The 20,913-nt window shown below is 40.4% G+C and overlaps 1 protein-coding gene across 1 annotated transcript; it reads left to right on the forward strand.

Annotated features, from left to right (window-relative positions):
- The first annotated feature begins 17,556 nt into the window (after positions 1–17,556).
- On the forward strand, positions 17,557–18,501 carry LOC115275854 (olfactory receptor 1L8-like). The gene is given in 1 exon segment (XM_029919621.1): positions 17,557–18,501. A coding segment is annotated over 1 exon segment (945 nt).
- The last annotated feature ends 2,412 nt before the right edge of the window (positions 18,502–20,913 follow it).

Below are 20,913 nucleotides of genomic sequence, written 5' to 3' on the forward strand. Positions count from 1 at the left end.
ATAAATAAAAACATTAAAATAATTTTTTAGTTGGCAACAACCTAAAATTTTATCAATAAGGAATGGAGAAATTACTATTAACTACATAGAACATAAGAATATGCAGCAAATTGAGAGTCACAGGAGTGGCTCAGTCAGAGAGCCCCCAACTCTTGATTTTGGCTCAGGTCACAATCCCAGTGTCATGGGATTGAACTCTTGCATCAGGCTCTGTGCTGAGCATAGAGCCTGTCAAAGATTCTCTCTTTCTCCCCCTCTGCCCTTCTGCCTCTCTCCTCTGCTTGCTCTCTTTCTCTGTCTCTCAAAAAATATTTTTTTAAAAAAGAATATGCAGCAAGTTGAAAGAATCAAATAAATGTCTATTACGTCCTTGAAAAGCCATTAGGTAGAAAAATATAGATATAAAATAAGCATGAAAGTATGAATTCATTATGTTCTTAAAGATTATATAATTATATATGTGCATATAGTCAATACAGTAAGAATGTAAGTGTAGTAGGGGACAGAAAGAGAGAGAATTTCCAATTAATACATGTTTGTAATGTCTAATTCATTTAAATAAATATTGATAACACATTGAATGTAAACCTATTAATAAATCAGGTGACCAACGCAATGGTGAAAGAATTTCTTTGTGAGGTACCACAGAGGAGAAACTTTCTATGGGTATGCATATCTGAAACACATCATATTTTGGTTCTGTCACTTGAATTATAATTTGATGGTATATAACATCCTAGAAACCAAAACTTTTGAAAGTTTAAAGATATACCTGCATTGTCCTACAGAATTAAGTGTTTCCATTGAGAAACAAGAGGTCATTGTAGTTTGTGTTCCATTGTGACCCCCTCCCCTAACCACAGTCTATAGATACCCTACACCAAACATGGCCAGGATACTACTGCTTAAGCTGTGGAAGGATTCAATCCACTTTACTCCAGATTTCAGCGCTGGAGCCTGGTCATTGTCATTGGAAATTGACAAGCCCAATTTAAATGAAAATTAAAACAACCTAGAACAGCTTAGACAATCTTGAAGAAAAATCACGAAGTTGGAGGAAACACACTACCAAATTTCAAGACTTCTACAAAGCTAAAGTAATTAATATAGTGCAGCATTTACGTGGTGTAGACATCAATTAGATCAAGGTAACAGAATGGAGAACACAGAAGTAAATCCTTATTTATATAATCATTTGACTTTTGGCCAAGGGCCAATGCAATTTAGTGGAGAAAGGAGCACCACTCAATACATTATACTGGAACAACTGGATATGCATGCAGAAAACAATGAGCCTATTACTGCAGTCTATACATGACCATGAACTCAAAGGGGCTCATAGATTTAATGTGAGGGCTAAAACTATTAAAAATATTTTAACAAAAATAATATAAAAATATATTTGTGACCTCCACATGAGTGATGATTTCTCAGTCAAAAAAGAGAAAAATTATTCAGTGGATTGCATGAAATACAAAATGTTTGCTCATCAAAAGTCACCTTAAGAAAATGAAAACGGAGAGATGCCTGGGTGGCTCAGTTAGTTAAGAGTCTGATGCTTGATTTCCACTCGCGTCATGATCTCACGGCTCAAGAGTTTGAGCCCTGCATCAGGCTCTGCGCTGACAACACAGAGCCTGTTTGAGATTCTCTCTCTCTCTCTCTCTCTCTCTCTCTCTCTCTGCCCCTCCCCAGCACCCTCTCTCTCTCCCAAAATAAATAAATAAACTTACAGTAAAAATGGAAAAATATTCACACTACATATATCAGACAAAAGATATATTTAATATATAAGAACTTACACAAATCAACAGGCACATGAAACGATGCTCAGCGTCACTCATCATAAGGGAAATACAAATCAAAACCACACTGAGATACCACCTCACACCGGTCAGAGTGGCTAAAATGAACAAATCCAGAGACTATAGATGCTGGCGAGGATATGGAGAAACGGGAACCCTCCTACATTCTTGGTGGGAATGTAAACTGGCTCAGCCACTCTGGAAAACAGTGCAGAGATTCCTCAAAAAACTACCAATAGAACTCCCCTATGACCCAGCAATAGCACTGCTAGGGACTTACCCAAGGGATACAGAAGTGCTGATGCATAGGAGCACATGTACCCCAATGTTCACAGTGGCTCTTTCTACAATAGCCAAATCATGGAAAGAGTCTAAATGTCCATCACCTGATGAATGGAACAAGAAGATGTGGTATGTATATATATGTGTGTGTATATATATATATATATATATATATATACACACATATATATATGTATATATATGTATATATATATATATATACACACACACAATGGAGTACTATATGGCAATGAGGAAGAATGAAATCTGGCCATTTGTAGCAAAGTGATGGACCTTGAAGGTGTCATGCCAAGCGAAATAAGTCAGGCAGAGAAGGACAGACACCATATGTTTTCACTCATAGGTCTAGCAGGAGAAACCTAACAGAGGACCACGGGGAGAGGAAGGGGAAAAGAGAGCTGGGGAGAGGGAGGGACACAAATCATGAAAGGCTATTGAATTTTTTTTCTTTTGTTTCGTTGATGTGGTGTATCACATTAATGGATTTGCGAATGTTGAACCAGCCTTGTAACCCAGGAATAAATCCCATTTGATCATAATGTATAATACTTTTTATATGCTGTTGAATTCGATTTGCTAGTATCTTGTTGAGTATTTTTGCATCTGTATTCATTAAGGATATTGGCCTGTAATTCTCTTTTTTCGTTGGGTCTCTGCCTAGCTTAGGAATCAGAGTGATATGTGCCTCGTAGAATGAGTCCAGTAGTCTTCCTTCCATTTCTATTTTTTGGAATAGCTTGAGAAGGATCGGCATTAACTCTGCTTTAAATGGCTGATAGAATTCCCCTGGGAATCCATCTGGCCCTGGGCTTTTATTCGTTGGGAGATTTTTGATAATTAATTCAATTTCTTCACTGGTTATGGGTCTGTTCAGATTTTCTATCTCTTCCGTTTGAATCTTGGTAGTGCATGTGTGTTTAGAAATTTGTCCATTTCATCTAACAGGAGAGACCTGGCAGGGGACCATGGGGAGAAGAAGGGGGAAAGAGAGTGGGGAAGAGTGAGGGACACAGATCAAGGGAGACTACTGAATACTGAAGACGAACCATGGACTGAAAGGGGAGGGGGAGGGAGGGAGGGGGTGATGTCATGGTGGGGGGCACTTGGGGGAGAAGCACTGGGTGTTATATGGAAACCTATTTGACAATAAACTATTATATAAGAAAAAGGCTATTGAATACTGAAAACGAACCATGGACTGAAGGGGAGGGGGAGGGAGGGAGGGGGTGATGGTCATGATGGGGGGCACTTGTGGGGAGAAACACTGGATGATACATGGAAACCAATTTGAAAATAAACTATTAAAAAAGAACTTATACGAATCAAAAAGTAAAATAATAAAATTTAATATTTAAAAGTGGACAAAAAATTTGAAAAGGCGTTTTACAAAAGAAGATGTTCAAATGGCCAGCACTGCATGTAAAGAACCTCGGCATCCTTACTTACCAGGTAAATGTAAATTAAAGTCACAATGTGATACCACATAACCCTCAATAGAATGGCTACAATTAAAAAGACAACACAAAATATTTGTAGGATTTGGAGCAACCAAAATTCTCACATATTGATAGTGGAAATGTGAAATTATGTAATCACTTTGGAAAAACAGTTTAACAATTCCTAATAAAATTAAACACAAACCAATACTAAGCCTATTTTTTAAATCTTGTATGAGATATTCAAAGCAGCTTTATTCATAATAGAACAAACTAAAAACAAGTCAAATGTCCATCAATAGGAATTAGACAAACACATCATCAGTAAAAGCTATACACTTGAGATGTGCATTATTTTACTAGATGCAAACTACATTTCAATTTTGAAAGAGGTTGGATGACCTAGAGATAATGAGCCGAAGATCTGGGGTTATCAGCCCTAGTGCAAGTACAGATAAATACCAGGCATATGTGTGCTTCATCTGAATATAAGGGACAGTATTAGGGGAATAGCTTTGAAATTTTGGGGACATGCAGAGGTAGGAATGAGAGGGAAGGGATGATGCTAGAAAAATTACCTTCACCTCACAAAATGCCTCTGTGTCTTGTCAATCCATTTGACTTGAGTCCAGGATAACATCTGCATGTCCAGACAGAAGGAGACATTGCAGCTCAGAATTCAATGTAAATTCCTCTAAATTTGTGCATATTTCTAAAATTAAAAAATGAACTAGATAGTGACTTCACCTGATAGTGACTTCACCTAGTAATAACCCTAAATTAAGACTGACCATAGGTGATGCCTCTCTCTTTTCTGGTGGAGACTGGCCCATCATCCTTTGCCTTTCTTCTCCTTTCCAGAAATGAACAAAAACAGCAGCTCTGGAGAGCCTAATCCCACTACAGGCCTCTAGAGGGCAGTAGAGCTGAGCCAGCCATGTCTATCCAGTGAAGCCCAGTCTAGGTAAGACAAGTAATGATTAGAAAAAGTGAGAGAGACCTGTGACCGTTGAAAAGAGATAACATAATGGAAAATAATGACAGGAAAGGGAGTTGTCATTCTTTCCTTAAAAACCACCTCAGTGCATGAGAGTAATAGTCTTAGCTGTTTATCGCAAGTGTAGTGTTTAGTCATGGCCAATTCTAGAAGATGCCCCAGGACTCATTTTCCCAAGAAGGACAACTGGACCAAAGCCACACTGCAACAGTCTACTGAGACCTCATATATACAATGTGAAGAGAAGACATCACTTGGAGTTCCTTGAGGAACTGCCTCGATAATAGTAGATTGGAATTATCATTTCAGTACCATGTTGTTATGTTTATCATTTTGATTCCTGCCTTTGAACCTCACTGGGAATACTGTGACTGTTAGCTAACAACTGCTACATTATGTTGCTTTAAACCAGGATGACACCTCTATTAAAGTGAGTACCTGGATGTCATCTGCCAATGTGTCAGAATTTACTTTGCTCTTTTAAGTTGCCAGATAGAAACATGGATGGAAAAGTGCACCATCAGGTACTCAACGAATGACAGTGATGTCCAAGGGGTAAATGTTTTTATCTCTAAAATATCAATCCTGTGTTAAGGCTGAGGTTTAAGGATATGAAAAGGAGTGAAAGGGAGAACAAGAAAAGAAGAGATCTAAGAACAGGAGAGTTGTCACTTACCAGTGACAATTTCACTCTGCAAAGTACCCCCTCCCCCAAATTATGGGAAGGCTTTGGGATACTTGAATTGAACTGTACCTGTTACATGAATGTGCTCACCTGGCAATTCCTTGTGGAACATAACCCTTTTTGTGGTGAACATAGTGTACTTGAATTAGTCTCGCACCACAGATACTCAGGGCAACAACACTTGTACGCATACAGCACTGGCTCTGAGGACTAACAGGGACTTAAGGAGTCAGGAGCTCGGTTTCGTGTATGGAGTCCAGAGAAATTACTATCCTGAAGTCTTACCGTTATATTCTAAATGGCCACCAGAGGGAGTTTTCTTCTAGGAAACCGGCTGAACTTCGCATTTGGCCCAGAAATATGATGAAGCAGTATTTGAATGGACTATGCATTTACTAAACTGACTCAGCACCTTGCTTGTCAATAACTACGGGAAAGAACACATACCCTCACCCAGGAAGGAACGGTTGCCATGCTGACATCAACAGCATCTGATATATTTAAACAGCAGTGGCCAGTTTTGCTACAGGCTCAGACAAGAGGAGTTTCATGTGTGGAAACAGTCTGGCCAGCCTAAACCAAGGCAAGATTTTGCTGATAAGCATGGTGCTTACTGACACTTCTGAAAAAGGAATTTGGCTCTCTGATACTATTGGTATAGTTGAACAGGTAAAGGATCAATTTTGGATCATCCCCAGGGGGGGCCAAATGGGTGGTGCTCCACACTGATACCTAAATCCTAGGTTGGTAGAAAACTCGTTCTTTGGTGAATGAAATATAATTATGCCCTCAGACCAGACAGAAACTAGAGCTTACTGGGCAATGATCTTTAGTAATTACACCAGTTACAGGAAATGTATGGGATACAAGAAAATATTATTTTTCTGGGAAGGTTAGGAAAGCGGCATTGGGTATAATAACTAATGAGGATGTGTTTTTGAATCTCTCTGCTGCAGCTATTCAGCTTTATATGGTGTAAAAGTTTTTTAGATTAAGTCATAAAAATAAGTGGAAATGGAACGTAGGTATAAAATGTTTTCCAGAATCAAAATATCTTTTAGGAAAACAGACCAAAATGTCCAACTTATGTAATACCCAGGGAGACTTATTAACCAGAAAAAGAAGTGAATTTACCTCCACAAAAGTGATATGTGTGGGGCACCTGAATGGCTCAGTCAGTTAAGTGTCTGACTTCAGCTCAGGCCATGATCTCACAGTTTGTGGGTTCAAGCCCCACACCAGGCTCTGTGTTGACAGCTCAGAGCCTGGAGCCTGCTAGGGATTCTATGTCTCCCCCTCTCTCTCTGTGCCTCCCCTGCTAACACTCTTTTTCTCTCTCTCAAAAATAAATAAACATTAAATTTTTTTAAAAAGTGATAGATGTAATTGAATGCCTCTGTTGAAGCCTATAACAAGTACAAGTTATTGTAAGGGGGGGAAAAGGAGAGAAATAGTCCAGCTAAAGAGTGTTTATCAGAAGTCATGTGAAGTAATATAGTCATGGTTTGATGTGATTAGTGGGAAGAAATACCAACGACTAATTCAATAATACAGGTCCTCGTGTTGCAGAATTTAAAATGTCTTTTTTTACATCAAATATGTAGAAATTACTATATTAAGAATTTTTAATGCCTAAGGAATATAGCATGGAAGTATTGACAATTGTCAGAGGTTAACTGGATGAAAAGATTCAGCAGGTAAACTATAACCATTTCTTCATCCTCCAGAAAACCTGAGCATTTGACTCTTATTTCTATATCTTGAAACAGTAATTCAGAGACTGTATAAGAGTACACCACTCTAAGATAAATTAGGATCCTGCTACGCAGTGAACCAGCGTCCTGTGCCTCTATGTCAACATTTCCTGTTGGGTAACCAGTGGTGAACAAGAGGCAGCTGCAGAGAAAAATTAGAACTAGAGACACATCCCAGATAGAGCTATATGATCATCAAGATATAAATGCCAAGGAGACTCCAGATACAATGTAATTCTAGACCTGATGTAGTCTGGCTCATCTCTCATGACCATTCACATGCTAGTGTGAAATTACTGTGGACCTAGAGAGATGCACGGAGGACAAACTTGCTGTGGCAATGAATTATGTGTTGCCCATCATTTATTCTATTGCAAAACTATGTCAGTTTGATGCTGGGTAAAGCCTGTTGTAGCTCACATGTTTGATTGTCAATCCCTACCCGAGACCCAGCCTTGATAATCATACAGAATAGACACTGCAACGCTTAAAAGGTTGCTACAAGAAAAGAAAATTAGAGCCCAATTTCATTTCTGAACAAAACATTTAGTAAATGAAATACAATGGACTGTATAAAAATTAAAAGATAGCATGGTACATAGGAATGTTATTGATAAAGCATGGTTGTTTCAACAGTCTAAATAGATCAATATAATTTACCACACTAATAGAATAAAGTAGAAAATCATAAGGATGTCTAAAAAATGTAACAGTAATATTTGACATCCATTTATAATTAGTAAAAAGCAAAAATAAAACTTTTTGGCAAACTGTGGGGGGAAGGCATTTCATTTATTTGGTGAAAAGTATTTACAACAATTACAGCAGACATCACAATTAAAGATGACATACACAATGCTTTCTTTCTGAGATTTGGAATGAGACAAGAGTGCCCACTGTTATATCTTCTTTATTGGAATTCCTAGTTGATGCAGTAAAACAAAGGGGGGGGGAGCATAAAGATTTGAAAGTAAGGATTAACTGCTTTTATTCATAGATAACATTGTTTTAAATTTATTAAATCCAGAAATGCACATAAATTATTAAAATTGATGTGAGTTTAGCAGAGTTGCTGGATACAAGGTCAGGGCACAAAAATTGATTGTATTTCCATAAAGCTACAAAAATGAATTTTTAAAGAGTTTATTTAAATTTACATTAAAGATCAAATACATAGTGATAAATCAAATGAAGATGTGGAAAACTTCTACACAGAAAAATTTTAAAGCATGATTGGGTGACATTTAAAAAGACATCGTGAATGGAAAGACACAGACAAGTTCACAGATTAGAGTATGGATTACTTCAATGATACTATTCTCTCCAAATTAAACTACAGATTCCGTAAAATCCCATTCAAAACCCAAGCAGGCATTTTTGGTAGGCTGATTCATAAACGTATATGGAAGGGCAAACACCAAGATCAGCCGCAACTGATTTGAAAAAGAGTAATAAGGTCGAAACTTATCCCACAAGGTATCAAAACTTATTATAAAATGACAGTCATTGAATTAGAGTTACATTGGCTCAAAGGCAGTCAAGTAGACCAAAGGAATAAAATAGAGACATCCAAAAGAGACCCTCACCTGTATGGATGGTTGGTCATGACAGAGATAGCCCTACAAAGTAAGTATAAGAGGGTACCATATGTTTGCATTCATAGGTCTGACAGGAGAGACCTGGCAGGGGACCACAGGGAGAGGAAGGGGGAAAGAGAGCGGGGAAGAGTGAGGGACACAGATCAAGGGAGACTACTGAATACTGGAGACGGAACCATGGACTGAAAGAGGAGGGGAAGGGGGGGAGGGGGTGATGGTCATGGTGGGGGGCACTTGTGGGGAGAAGCACTGGGTGTTGTATGGAAACTAATTTGACAATAAACTATTATTTTTAAAAAAAAAAAAGAGGATATCTTTCCAAGGACAGTTCTGAGTTACTTGTATACATATGGATGGATGGGAAGGAACCCTATCTCACACCATATAAATAATTAATTCACACTCATAGACCTAAATGTGAAAGGTAGGACAGATTTTACAAAATATCACAAAAGAATATCTTTATGACTTTGGAATAGGATTTTTTCCCTTAAGATAGAAAATGAAGTAACCACAAAGGGGGAAAGATGATAAATTGCATTAAAACTGAGAATTTCTACTCATCAAAAGACACCACTAAGAAAATGAAAAAGCAAGCCACGGAGTGGAAGAAAATATTGACATATAACTGAACCATGGTTATCGATATGTCTTATCCACAATACATTTTTTAAATGCCTTGAATCAGGCATTTAAAAAATGCAACAGAACATCCAATAGGTGAGCAAGAGACTTGAGCAGGCACTTTACAAAAGAAGATTTGCAATGACCAGGAAATAAATGAAAAGAGCTCAATCTCATTAGTCCTCAGAGACTTGGAAAACGAAAGCAAACACGTTGGTAGAGAGAGCACTAAATGCATATGGTAATGACAGGAGGTAAATTGCAGCAAGCAGATTGGAAAAATGATTTGGCACCATCTGCTATAATTGAGCATATGCATACCCTATGACCCTGGTATACGCCCACAGAAAGGTGTCTAAATGTGTTTCAAATATTTATGAGAATATTTTAGCAGCAAATATTCTGACTATGTTTATAGTTAGAAGAATCAAGAACCAAAAGCAACCCAAATGTCCATTAACAACAAAAGTATTAACTAAATTGAAATATAGCAATACAGAAGAATACTATAAAAAGGTGAAAATGAACTAACTGCAACTACCCAAAACACATCTCTTTGGGGCAGGGGGAGCCTTCTCAGGGTGCCCGGCTGGCTCAGTCAGTAGAGAATCAGACTCTTGATCCCAGGTCCTGACTTCACGCCCCACTTTGAGCATGGAACCTACTTTAAACAAAACAAACAAATAAAACTCTGTTAAAATCCCTGAAACATAATTTTGAACAAAAGAGGCGAGGCACAGAAGAATGCATGTGATATGATTCCATTTATATAAAGATCAAAAATAGGAAAACCTAGTCTGTCGGGTTCGAAGTCAGTAGAGAGGTTATCTTCCGGAGCAAGAAGGGGGAAAGGATGGGAAGTGCTGATAAGAGTTCAGCAGTGGTTAAGTGGGTGTTTTCATTTTGTGGTACATCTCTTATGACTTGCATAATTTTCTGTGTGTGTATCACACTTCCATAAAATATTTTTCAATTCATAAAATATTCTTAAATCAACAGGTTATTTGGAAATTACTAAAACAACTTGACAAACTACTTGCCCTTCAGCTTATAATGACTTGTTAAGTGATGCTATGATATTAGGATTTGGCAAACTTTACTGTAAAAGGCCAGATAGTAAATACTTTGCAGGCTATACCATCCCTGTCACAACTATTCAGCCCTGCCACTGTAGTGCAAAAGCAGTTGCAGACAAAATGTAAGCAGATGAGTATTCTGTGTTCCAGTAAAATTCTGTTACCAAAACAGGTGGTGGACGTAATGTGGCCAGCAGGCAACGTAATTCAGTGACCCCTGATGTATACAGTTAGGTTGAGTTAGACACTGAATGAAATATTTTAATATTTTAATTAATATTTATAAATTAGTTTATATCAATAGTCCAGTTGTTAGATTTTTTGATATCAGTGCTGTTGATAATCACTGATAGAATATTCCATGGGGAAGAAGTTGCAGAACAATACAAACAGCAAGGCTTTGTTTGTGTATAAACATGTTTGTATATAAAGGGAAGAGCTCTTTTTCTATTTTTTAAACATTTTTATTATTTTTGAGAGACAGGGAGACACAGAGCACAAGTGGGCGAGGGGTAGAGAGCGAGAGGGAGACACCAAATCGGAAGCAGGGTCCAGGCTCTGAGCTGTCACAGCGCAGAGCCTGACGCGCTCGAACCCATGAATTCAGAGGAGTGACCTTCGGGGCACCTGCTAATCCAGAACTCATCATCACTCACACAACTACCAAAACCTAGTGGAGATTTGGGGCACCTGGTGACTTAGTCAGTTGAACGGCTGACTTTGGCTCAAGTCATGATCTTATAGTTTCTGGTTTTGAGCCTTACATTGGGCTCTGTGCTAACAGCTCAGAGCCTGGAGCCTGCTTCAAATTCTGTGTCTTCCTCTCTCTCTCTCTCTCTCTCTCTCTCTCAAAAATAAAACATTAAAAAAATCTAGTGGAGATAAACAAGATTCCTGGAGAGCTTCCTAAGCACCAGTGCTTTCCATAGCTCCATTTGAGGTCAAGATCCATGTGAGACTCTAATGAAAACCGTATATATCATCCACGGAAAGAAACAAAAAGTACATTTCTACTTATGTAGGAAATGTACACAACGTGTCAGAGGGTGCACAGTCTCTTGTAGCCCATCTAACAACGCTCTGGGAAAGTCAGGCATGTCTCTACATTAAGAATCGCTGTCCTTAAGTAAAGACTAACACTGAAGCAAGCCAGACCACCAGAGAGCTGCCTTTCTGCCTACACTACAGGCCCCCTGAGGATCACGCTGACTAAACTGGATCTTGGCAGGATGCCCCCAAATCCTCCACTGAGGCAGTTAGAAGAACTTTCTGTTTCCTCTAAGGGTCGTGTAGAAAAAGGCTTTCTTTGCGCTGCACAGTGATCTCTTCATGAAAACCCACAGAGATATTTCTCTCAGATCAGAGAGCCAGAATTATGAACGCATCTCTACAAAACCGATTCACTTTTATCTCTTAGATACTGAGAGTCATATAAATGCCCTTCTTACCCTCTCCGCCTTGGTCATTAACGAGCTCAGAGCTAAATGAGCTTCCTGCTGACGTTGTGCCCTCCCTTGCAGTGTCTATCAGCTACACTTCACTTTTTTGCGTCTTGTCCCTCAGCTGTTTTTAATTTATTTTCTAGTTAAATATTTAGTCATTAAATATATTTATTTTCTTGGGGTTTTTTGGTATCTACCTCCCAAACAACTTCATTATTTTCAGGAGAGAATGAAGTAGGAAAAAAAAAAAAAAAGAAACTGAAGGAGGAGTGAGCAAGGAGCCAAGCCCTCAGCAAGCTCTTTCATGTGACTCTGGGGTATTTCAGAGGATAACTTTCAGGAACCTGAACTTATAGATTAACAGAAAGTCCAGTCCCCCTCCTGAAAATGCCCCCACCTCCTTGATCTGTACAGAAATTCTTGAGGATGCTTCCCAGCATCCAAAGAGCCATGCCTGCACACTCCTCCTTAACCCAGGAGTCAGAGGTTCCCTGCAGAGGACAGATGACTCCACATCAGGTGGGCCACTGCTTCAGCTAAAACTGGAACACGTCTAAGAGCTTTCCCAATGACAAACCATGTAAAATGTTACTCTGACTTCATACTGGAAGTCCAACACTTAAAAACCCTGGCATCATCAATACCCCTCGAACCCAATGAGCCTGATACTATGTCATAAACCAACATCAGACTCTAATCTACCTTCATCACTTGTCCCTGGACTAGCACAAACACACACACACACACACACACACACACACACACACACACACACACACCTTTCCACTACCTGAAGACTGTTGCCCCTCGATTTACTTAGACTATCCCCCTTGAAAAGAAAATACCAAGTCACCTCCCTCGACATCCCCATCTTCCAAAATACCCACCATTATTCCAAGTCACACCTATGAGACCTGACTACGAATCTGAGTAGGTTCGGGGAATATTTCCAACACCAAGTAGGAGGCCCCAGACCTCCTCCATCCCCTTGGGCTCTGCTTTACTTTCTAACCTTGGAGAGGGCACTGAGCAGACTTGCCCAAGGGAATAACAGGCAGAGAGAATACCCAGTTCCCTCAGAGCACAAGCAGCCCCAAGGAGGCCTGGTGAAGGAAGGTTAAACCATTACTGGCTGGGAGGGATCTCTGGACATGTAAGTCTTCAGCTGAGTGACTCTGGGTAATGGTCTTCTGAAGTGAGGAGTCAGGCTGGAACTGAGGACAAGAGGGGGACAAGAAAGAAATGTGAAGCAGTGTTGGGAAACCTGTTGAGCCTGTGTGCTGCTCCTTCCTGTTCTCCTTGGCTTCCTGCAGCAGAGGTGAGGGGACCATCAAGGAGGCTGGAACCTTTAGCTAAAATGCAGATTCTGCATAAATGTGCAGACATGGCACGGACACATTTGCCATATGGAGAGAAAACATCTGGATGTAGCAAACCATCAGGACTAAAGTCCCCATTTACAGTCCACATCTACCAGGCATGCCTTCTACGTTGCCCACCATCTGAGAACAGTGAGTTCCAAAATGTCCATGTCAGAATCATTTTGAGTGTTTTGATAAGATATCAGTGAATCAGGAAAGGGTTACCCATGTGTCATTGTCAAAAGGAACCCAACAAAGTCGAGTGGTATCTATGTGTACAAAAAGGAACTGGTGGTCACCATGACTAAGTCTCTGGTTTTCATATGTTTGGTTAACCTATGTGCGGAACAGGCAGACTTCCAAAATTTGACCATGACTGGTCACTTAACTTTATCAAAATATTTTCTCATGATTTGTAATATAAATCACTAACTTTGGGGGTAGAGGTGCTGACCCCATACCAGGCACTGTGCTTTTTATGTGTTCACTGAGCCAGCAATGCTGAGCAACAGATTTTCCCATTATTCCCACTTTATGGATGGAAAAACTGTGTCACAGAGAGGTTAAGTAACTTGCCCTAAACCACTTTCCTGATAAGGGCAGGACCCCATTCCTAGAGAGTGGGCCAGAGCTATGCCCTTTGCCTCCATACTCCATGAGCTCTGTAACAGGCAAGTCGTTTCTTCTCTTCAGGGAGAAGCCAAACGACCTGGGTTCCACTCTTGATTCTAACAATTCAAATGGTCATGATAATTAAGGTCCTGCTTCCCAACAGCCCTCATTTTCCCTCTTCTGTGTGTGGCTTAGTCAGTTGAGCAGCCGACTTCAACTCAGGTCATAATCTCATGGTTTGTGAGTTCAAGCCCCCAATTGGCCTCTCTGCTGTCAGTACAAAGCCTGCTTTACATCCTTTGTCCATCTCTCTCTTTGCCTGTCTCTCTCGCTCCCTCTCTCTCTCTCTCTCTCTCAAAAATAAATAAACATTTAAAAATTTTTAAATAAAACGAGGGGATTGGACTACATGATTTCTGAGTTTTCCCCCCAAGAAGATTTCATATAAGTCTCAGTCAGTTAAGCATCTGATTCTTGATTTTGGCTCAGGGAATGATCTCACAGTTGTGAGATCGAGCCCCGAGTCCGGTCCTGTGCTTAGCACAGAGTCCACTTGGGATTCTCTCTCTCTTTGCTACTCCCCCTCTTATGCTCTCTGTCTCTCAAAATAAATAAATAAATATTAAAAAAATTTAAGTTGAAGCAGTAAGAAACCAAGGGGCATCTTCCAGGAGAGAAGGCTCCTGTCATTCCTTGCTGGTCTCTGCCCCACCAGCAGTGAATTAAGTGGAGCGCTGTTCTTTAGACAGCCACTTGAGGTCCGTTGCTTTTCTTCCTTACATCTGTTCAGAATCCAAAATGACCATCCAGGCATTCTTTCATTCTGCAAATATTTATCAAGGGACTATTATGTTCCAGGAAGCACGCCAGGGAGGGTGGTGTAACAAAGAACCAGACACGGTCTTCATACTTGGGCAGGTCACAGTCTAGCAGGGAAGACAGTGCTGTAAATACTAAGGTCAGCTCCAGTTCCGTACTGTGTGTGCCGGAGGAGGTCTGAAAGAATGTGCTACTGGAGGCTGGAGGGTGAGTGACCTCCCACCAACAAAAGGGAGAATGGATGATCTAGGCAGATGGAAAGTCCTTGAGTCAAGAAAAAGCAAGAAATGCCTAACAGTTGGAGTGTGAAATGGGGGAAGGAGTAGGAGGGAGTCAGGAGAAGAGCCACAGAGCCCACAGGAGCCACCTCACCGAAACTTAGTAAGCCACAGGAAGGAATTGGCCTTCAGTCTGTGGGTAATGGGGAGGCTTAGCAGCAGGAAAGTGTCTGTCATGGGTTGAATTGTGTCCCTCAAAAAAGATACATTGGAGTCCTAATATCTAGTACCTCAGAATGTGGCCTTATTTGGAGGCAGGGTCTTAAAAAAGGTAATCAGGTTAAAATGAAGTCATCAGGATGGACCTTAATCCAATATGACTGATGTGCTCATGAAAGGGTGACATCTGGACATAGGAACACACATGCATAAGGGAAAACAAAGAGACCAAGAGAGAAGACCAGTATCCAAAAGCCAAGGAGAAAGGCATGGGACAGACTCCTCATAGTCCCCTGAAGGAGCCAATCCTGCCAACTCTTGATGGTGGACTTCTAGACTCCAGAACTGAGACAAAATATATTTCCATGGTTTTAAACCACCCAGTTTGTGGTACGTTGTTACAGCAGCCCTAGGAAGCTAATCCAGACTTTAGCCTGAAGAATTAGGGGATCACTTTTATTGTTAAAAGAACACTGTGGCTTCAGTGCAGAGAATGAATGGCAGAGGGAGTGTCAAGAGAGGCTGTGAGAACCAAATACATCATGGAGACAATTCTGCAAAAATCTAGGCAGGAATGATGGCTTTCACCAGAGTGCCAGTGGGGAGATGAAAAGGGTTGCAAGATTCAAGAGATATTTATGAGGTAAAACACGGGAGATCCCTAGAGAAACAGAGCCCATGCTGGTGGGAACTAGATAGAAAAAAAAAAAGGGGAAAAATGATTCTGATTCCAGCAACACTGTCTTCCTGCATGCTTCTAGCCCAGCCCCCTCCATTGTCACAGGCGGAAGCCCTTCCTTCCCGCTCTGTATTTGGTCTAGCCCGCCTCTCCTTCCCGGCCACCAGCTTCTTTATCAGACATTTCCCAGTCACCCCCATGATGTTTATTGTGCTTGTGGCTTGCAACTGCTTCCACATGCATCTTCCTCACTTTTCTCTTGAGAGCAGACTTTATTTTGTCTTATGTGTGAGAGTGAAACAGAACGGGGAAGGGATTCTGCCCAAGACACATTGTGACGAGTAGAGTCATGATTCAAACCCACACCTTCTTTCCCTGCATCCCGAGTTTGTTTCCCTGTGTGCTTCCACAGCTCCATGAGCACCGCCCCCAGTCAACACGGGATTTGAGGGAGGTCATATCTCTAGCAATTACATTAAAGGACTCGATGCAACATTGATTTTGAAAGTGGATCAGTTACTAAAAAATGATATTGGGGTAGAAAATTTCTACAGTGAAAAGTAACACCCAGCTCTCGCTCGCTCGCTCGCTCTCTCTCGCTCTCTGTGCCCCCCCTCTCTTTTTGGCATAAACTTCTTGAAACTTTGCTGAAGTGGGAGGAGGTAGTGTTTGGTGTTTAAGATCATCCCTGTTGGGATCCAAGCTCTGGCCCTTGTGGGCCACATGATCTTGAGAAAAGCACTCAACACTTTAACCTCAATTTTTTTTATCTGTTAAAAGAGAATGTTGTTGTTAGGCAGCTCAGAGATGTTTCAAGTAATGTACATATTTAGCTCAGTGCCTTATACATAGTAAAGATTTGATATGTCTTAGGCATAACTGTCATTATTTGCCTTAGTTGCATACTCATTTCCAAATCCTAAAAGCACACAAAAATAGATCTCTCTCAAAGTCTCACAAATTCGGGTGAAATGTGGTCAAACGGTGAAAAACTAAAGGCTGAGAGATTTGCAAAGAAATACAGAATAATTGTGTTCAAGAGCATTCCAGAACACCTGACAGAGAAGAGGATTTTGGCGAGATAAATAAAGCAAGTAGAGAAGGATGAAGCAAAGGTGAGCTAAGAAGGTATTTACTGTCCCCATATTACAGTGAGGACATCAAAAATCAAACTTAGGTAAGCAGTGCCAGACCACACACCCAGAAAATGAAGGAGCTGATTTCAAAATGTGTGCACTTAGCAGAGACACCACACCAACCTCATTGCTTTTCAGTGCACCTGTCACTACACCTGTAGCATTTTATTGTGCCTATTTGTTTAAAAATTTCTTCCCCACTAGACTATAACCACCTTAAGATTAGCAATCGAGAATGGCTCTTTTACTCTCAGTACAAAGTCTAGTCCTAAGTAATTGAGTTCCCAGTGAGCATTAATGCAATGGTGTTGAATAATTGTGAAGCCACAAATCCCCAGTGTCTAAGAGTGTTCTAATAAATAGGTTCATATATAATAGAGGATTTTGCCAACTTTTAATGTTGTCTCTGAAATAGTGACTATAAACACTGTGCACCATGTCAGCATTCATGTTATTTACCTGATTCACCTGGGTATTTGGGTGTTGTTGTTGTTGTTTATTTACTTTGTTTTGTTTGTAAGGATAGTACATCTCTGAATAAGTATTTATGGGGAGCTGGAGAAATATACATCACTGAGGTCCACCTAGGATTCTTTCTGAAAGAAAATCCTCTCTCTGATGTCCCTGCATTTAACACAGGTTAAACTTTTTATTGTTAAACTCCTTTTTGTGGAAGTGAAGGAAGACAGAATTGTGAGCGATTTATAGGAATCCTTGGGGAAATGTTAATAAATTGGAACTTGTTGAATTGAAAATTCTGTAATTTTCCATATTCACGGCACATGCAGGATTATGGAGAGGGTCAACAAAACCGGCAGTGTCTCTGAGTTCATCCTCCTGGGACTGTCCTCACGGCCTGAGGACCAGAAGCCACTCTTTGCCCTGTTCCTCATCATGTACCTGGTCACTCTGGTGGGAAATACGCTCATCATCCTGGCCATCCGCTCTGACACTCAGCTCCAGACACCGATGTATTTTTTCCTCAGCATCTTATCCTTCATTGATGTTTGCTACACAACAACCATTGTTCCCAAGATGCTGGTGAACTTCCTGTCAGAGAAGAAGTCCATCTCCTATGCTCAGTGTATGACCCAGATGTATTTTTTCTTAGCTTTTGCCAACACAGAAAGCTATCTCCTGGCTGCCATGGCCATCGACCGCTTTGTGGCCATCTGTGACCCTTTCCACTATGTCACCACCATGAGCCACTACCGCTGTGTCCTGCTGCTGGCCTTCTCCTGCTCCATCTCTGACCTCCATTCCCTCTTACTAGTTCTCCTGATAAACCGTCTCACCTTCTGTGACTCCAATGTTATCCCCCACTTCCTCTGTGACATCAACCCTCTGCTGAAATTGTCCTGCTCCTCCACATTTGTCAATGAAGTTGTAATTAACACAGAAGGATTGATAACCCTGGTGACCCCCTTTCTGTGTGTGATCATCTCCTACATCCGAATCCTCATTGCTGTTCTTAAGATCCCCTCAGTGGTGAGGAAGCGCAAAGCTTTCTCTACCTGTGGCTCCCACCTCACCATGGTGACCCTCTTTTATGGAAGCATTATTTATGTTTATTTCTGACCTCTGTCCAGCTATACCATCAAGGACAGGGTGGCAACGGTCATCTACACAGTTCTCTCCTCCATGCTGAACCCTTTTATCTACAGCCTGAGAAACAAAGACATGAAGCGAGGCCTGAGGAAGCTGATGAGCAGGGGGTCCCAGGCAGCACTTTGGTGAGCATGCTCAGGAGCAAGTCTTCTTTGAGCCCCATTTCTGATGATTCCTGGTGTATGTATCAAGCTACTAGAAGTTAGCACACCTAAGCTGAGTGTTCGTGGGAAATTTTGTAAGTGACCACACTAGAATATTGTACCAAGTATCCTATATTCATAATATTTTATATTATCTTACAGCATAATAATAATAATATATCTTATTATATACCCACCAATGAAAGCCACCTCACTAGAGCCTCCTCACTGACCTGGGTCTTTGTACCCATTTCTTACTCCCTTACTCCCATTCCTTTTTCCTATTCACTCCTTGCAAGTGCAGCTAAAAACTTCCCACTAATTTTTCTTGACCAGATTTCTCCTTGTCAATAACTCTGAGTTCCCAGGGTGCCCAGTCAGTTAAACATCTGACTCTGAATCTCAGCTCAGGTCATGATCTCACCATTGTGAGGTCAAGCCCCACATCAGGCTCATAGCCTGGAGCCTGCTTGGGATTCTCTCCCTCAAAATGAATATTTTTTTAAAACTCTGAGCTCCCAGTATCCTTATGTAATTTAAGAAATATCTTCAATTATATATGATACATATATACAATGGAATATTACTCAGCCATAAAAAAGAATGAACTAGAGAGTATAATCCTAAGTGAAATAAGCCAGTCAGAGAAAGCTGGATACCATATGATTTCACTCATATGTGGAATTTAAGAAACAAAACAATGAGCAAAGAGAAAAATAGAGCAAGAGAAAGATAAACCAAGAAACAGACTCTTCACTATAGAGAAAATAACTGATGGTTACCAGAGAGAAGGTGAGTGGGGAATGGGTTAAATGGGTGATACGTACTAAGGAGTGCATGTGTTGTGATGAGCACTGAATGTTGCATGGAAGTGCTGAGTCACTATGTTGTATGCCTGAGACTAATATTACACTGTGTGTTAACTGGAATTTAAATAAAAAGTTTAAAAAATCTTCAATCAGTTATTCAACTTTCAGCAATTTCAACATCCCTGAAATTACTTACGGTGAGTGTGTGTGTGTGTGTGTGTGTGTGTGTGTGTGTGCGCGCATGAGCGCACAGGTGCATGTGCATTTTGTCTTCCTCATAAAGTTAGGAACTCCCCAATAGCAGACGCAGTTTTTGCACACAAGGGAGAGAATTGATAAGGTCTCCTCCTTTTTTGAAATCTCTCTTGGCAATGTCTTGGGTCCTGAACATAGTATAGAATCAAGAGTTGGCCCTCAGGAGCTGGTTGACTTAACAACTTAGATCCAGCATTCCACATGACCAACTACGTGCAATGGAACTGCATTCTTCTTTCTGTCTTCACTGGCTTCCTTCCATTTGTCCCTCTGACAGATTTTGGTCCCTCTCCTCTTTCTGAGCATCTTTTTGGTGTCATTCTGCAAGTACCTATGTTTCTGACATCATTACTTCCATCAGTCTGTTTTCTAAGAGAAAATAGAGAAAAATATTTTTCTGTAATGAGGTTTATTCTGAGTAGCTTTTGAAGACAGAACTAGACCCAATATTTGAAAGACTTGGGAAAGTAATTCCCAACACACTATAAGGAAAGAAACTCAAAACTCAGAGCTTTTGAAAGGTGATATCCACCCTCACTGGAGAAGAGTAGTGGAAAGCAGTTTATATATCAGACTAGAATTGAGCTAGGTGATATTTAAGATCACTTGCAATTCAGATAAATCATTTAATATTAATGAGTTTCAAATGCCTCATGTTTAAAACTGACAACAGTAATAAGGTATATGTCCAAGTAAGACTGACTCTAGAGAGTGTCCTAGATTTAGATATTTTGTCATAATTTTATTGGGCCATAGGGCTTAAAAGAAACATCACACTCTCAATCACCTTGGGAAGATATTATTCCAGTGGCAAGAAATAAAAATTCAGAATGGGATAGAAAATTCGATATTGTAAGTGAACATCTAAGAGTAGAAATTATCTGATGAGAATGCTGCTTTCCTGGTCTCCATCTTTTCCTCCAGGAAAAGAGTGTTTAGTTAAGGCACTGTCTCACTTTTTCCCCACTCTATTTTGGTTTCTATCCCAGGGAAGATGAGTGTCTTATCTGAATGGCAAATGTGAGAAGCACATATTTGGCATGTATCAAAGTAAAAATGGCACCAGGCAAAGTGAAACAGGCAAGGAAGACCTTTTTTTTTAATTATTTAGATTCAAGTTGGTCAACAGACTATGTAGTATTGGTTTCATGAGTAGAACCCAGTGATTCATCACTTACATACAACCAGTGCTCATCCCAACAAGTGTCCTCCTTAATGCCCATAACCCATTTAGCCCATCCCCTCCACATCCCCTCCAGCAACCTTCAGTTTGCTCTCTTTAAGAGTCCCTAATGGTTTTCCCCCCTTTCTGTTTTATCTTATTTTTCCTTCCC

The sequence above is a fragment of the Suricata suricatta genome, chromosome 13 (genome assembly GCF_006229205.1).
Source record: "Suricata suricatta isolate VVHF042 chromosome 13, meerkat_22Aug2017_6uvM2_HiC, whole genome shotgun sequence".
Lineage (NCBI taxonomy): Eukaryota > Metazoa > Chordata > Mammalia > Carnivora > Herpestidae > Suricata > Suricata suricatta.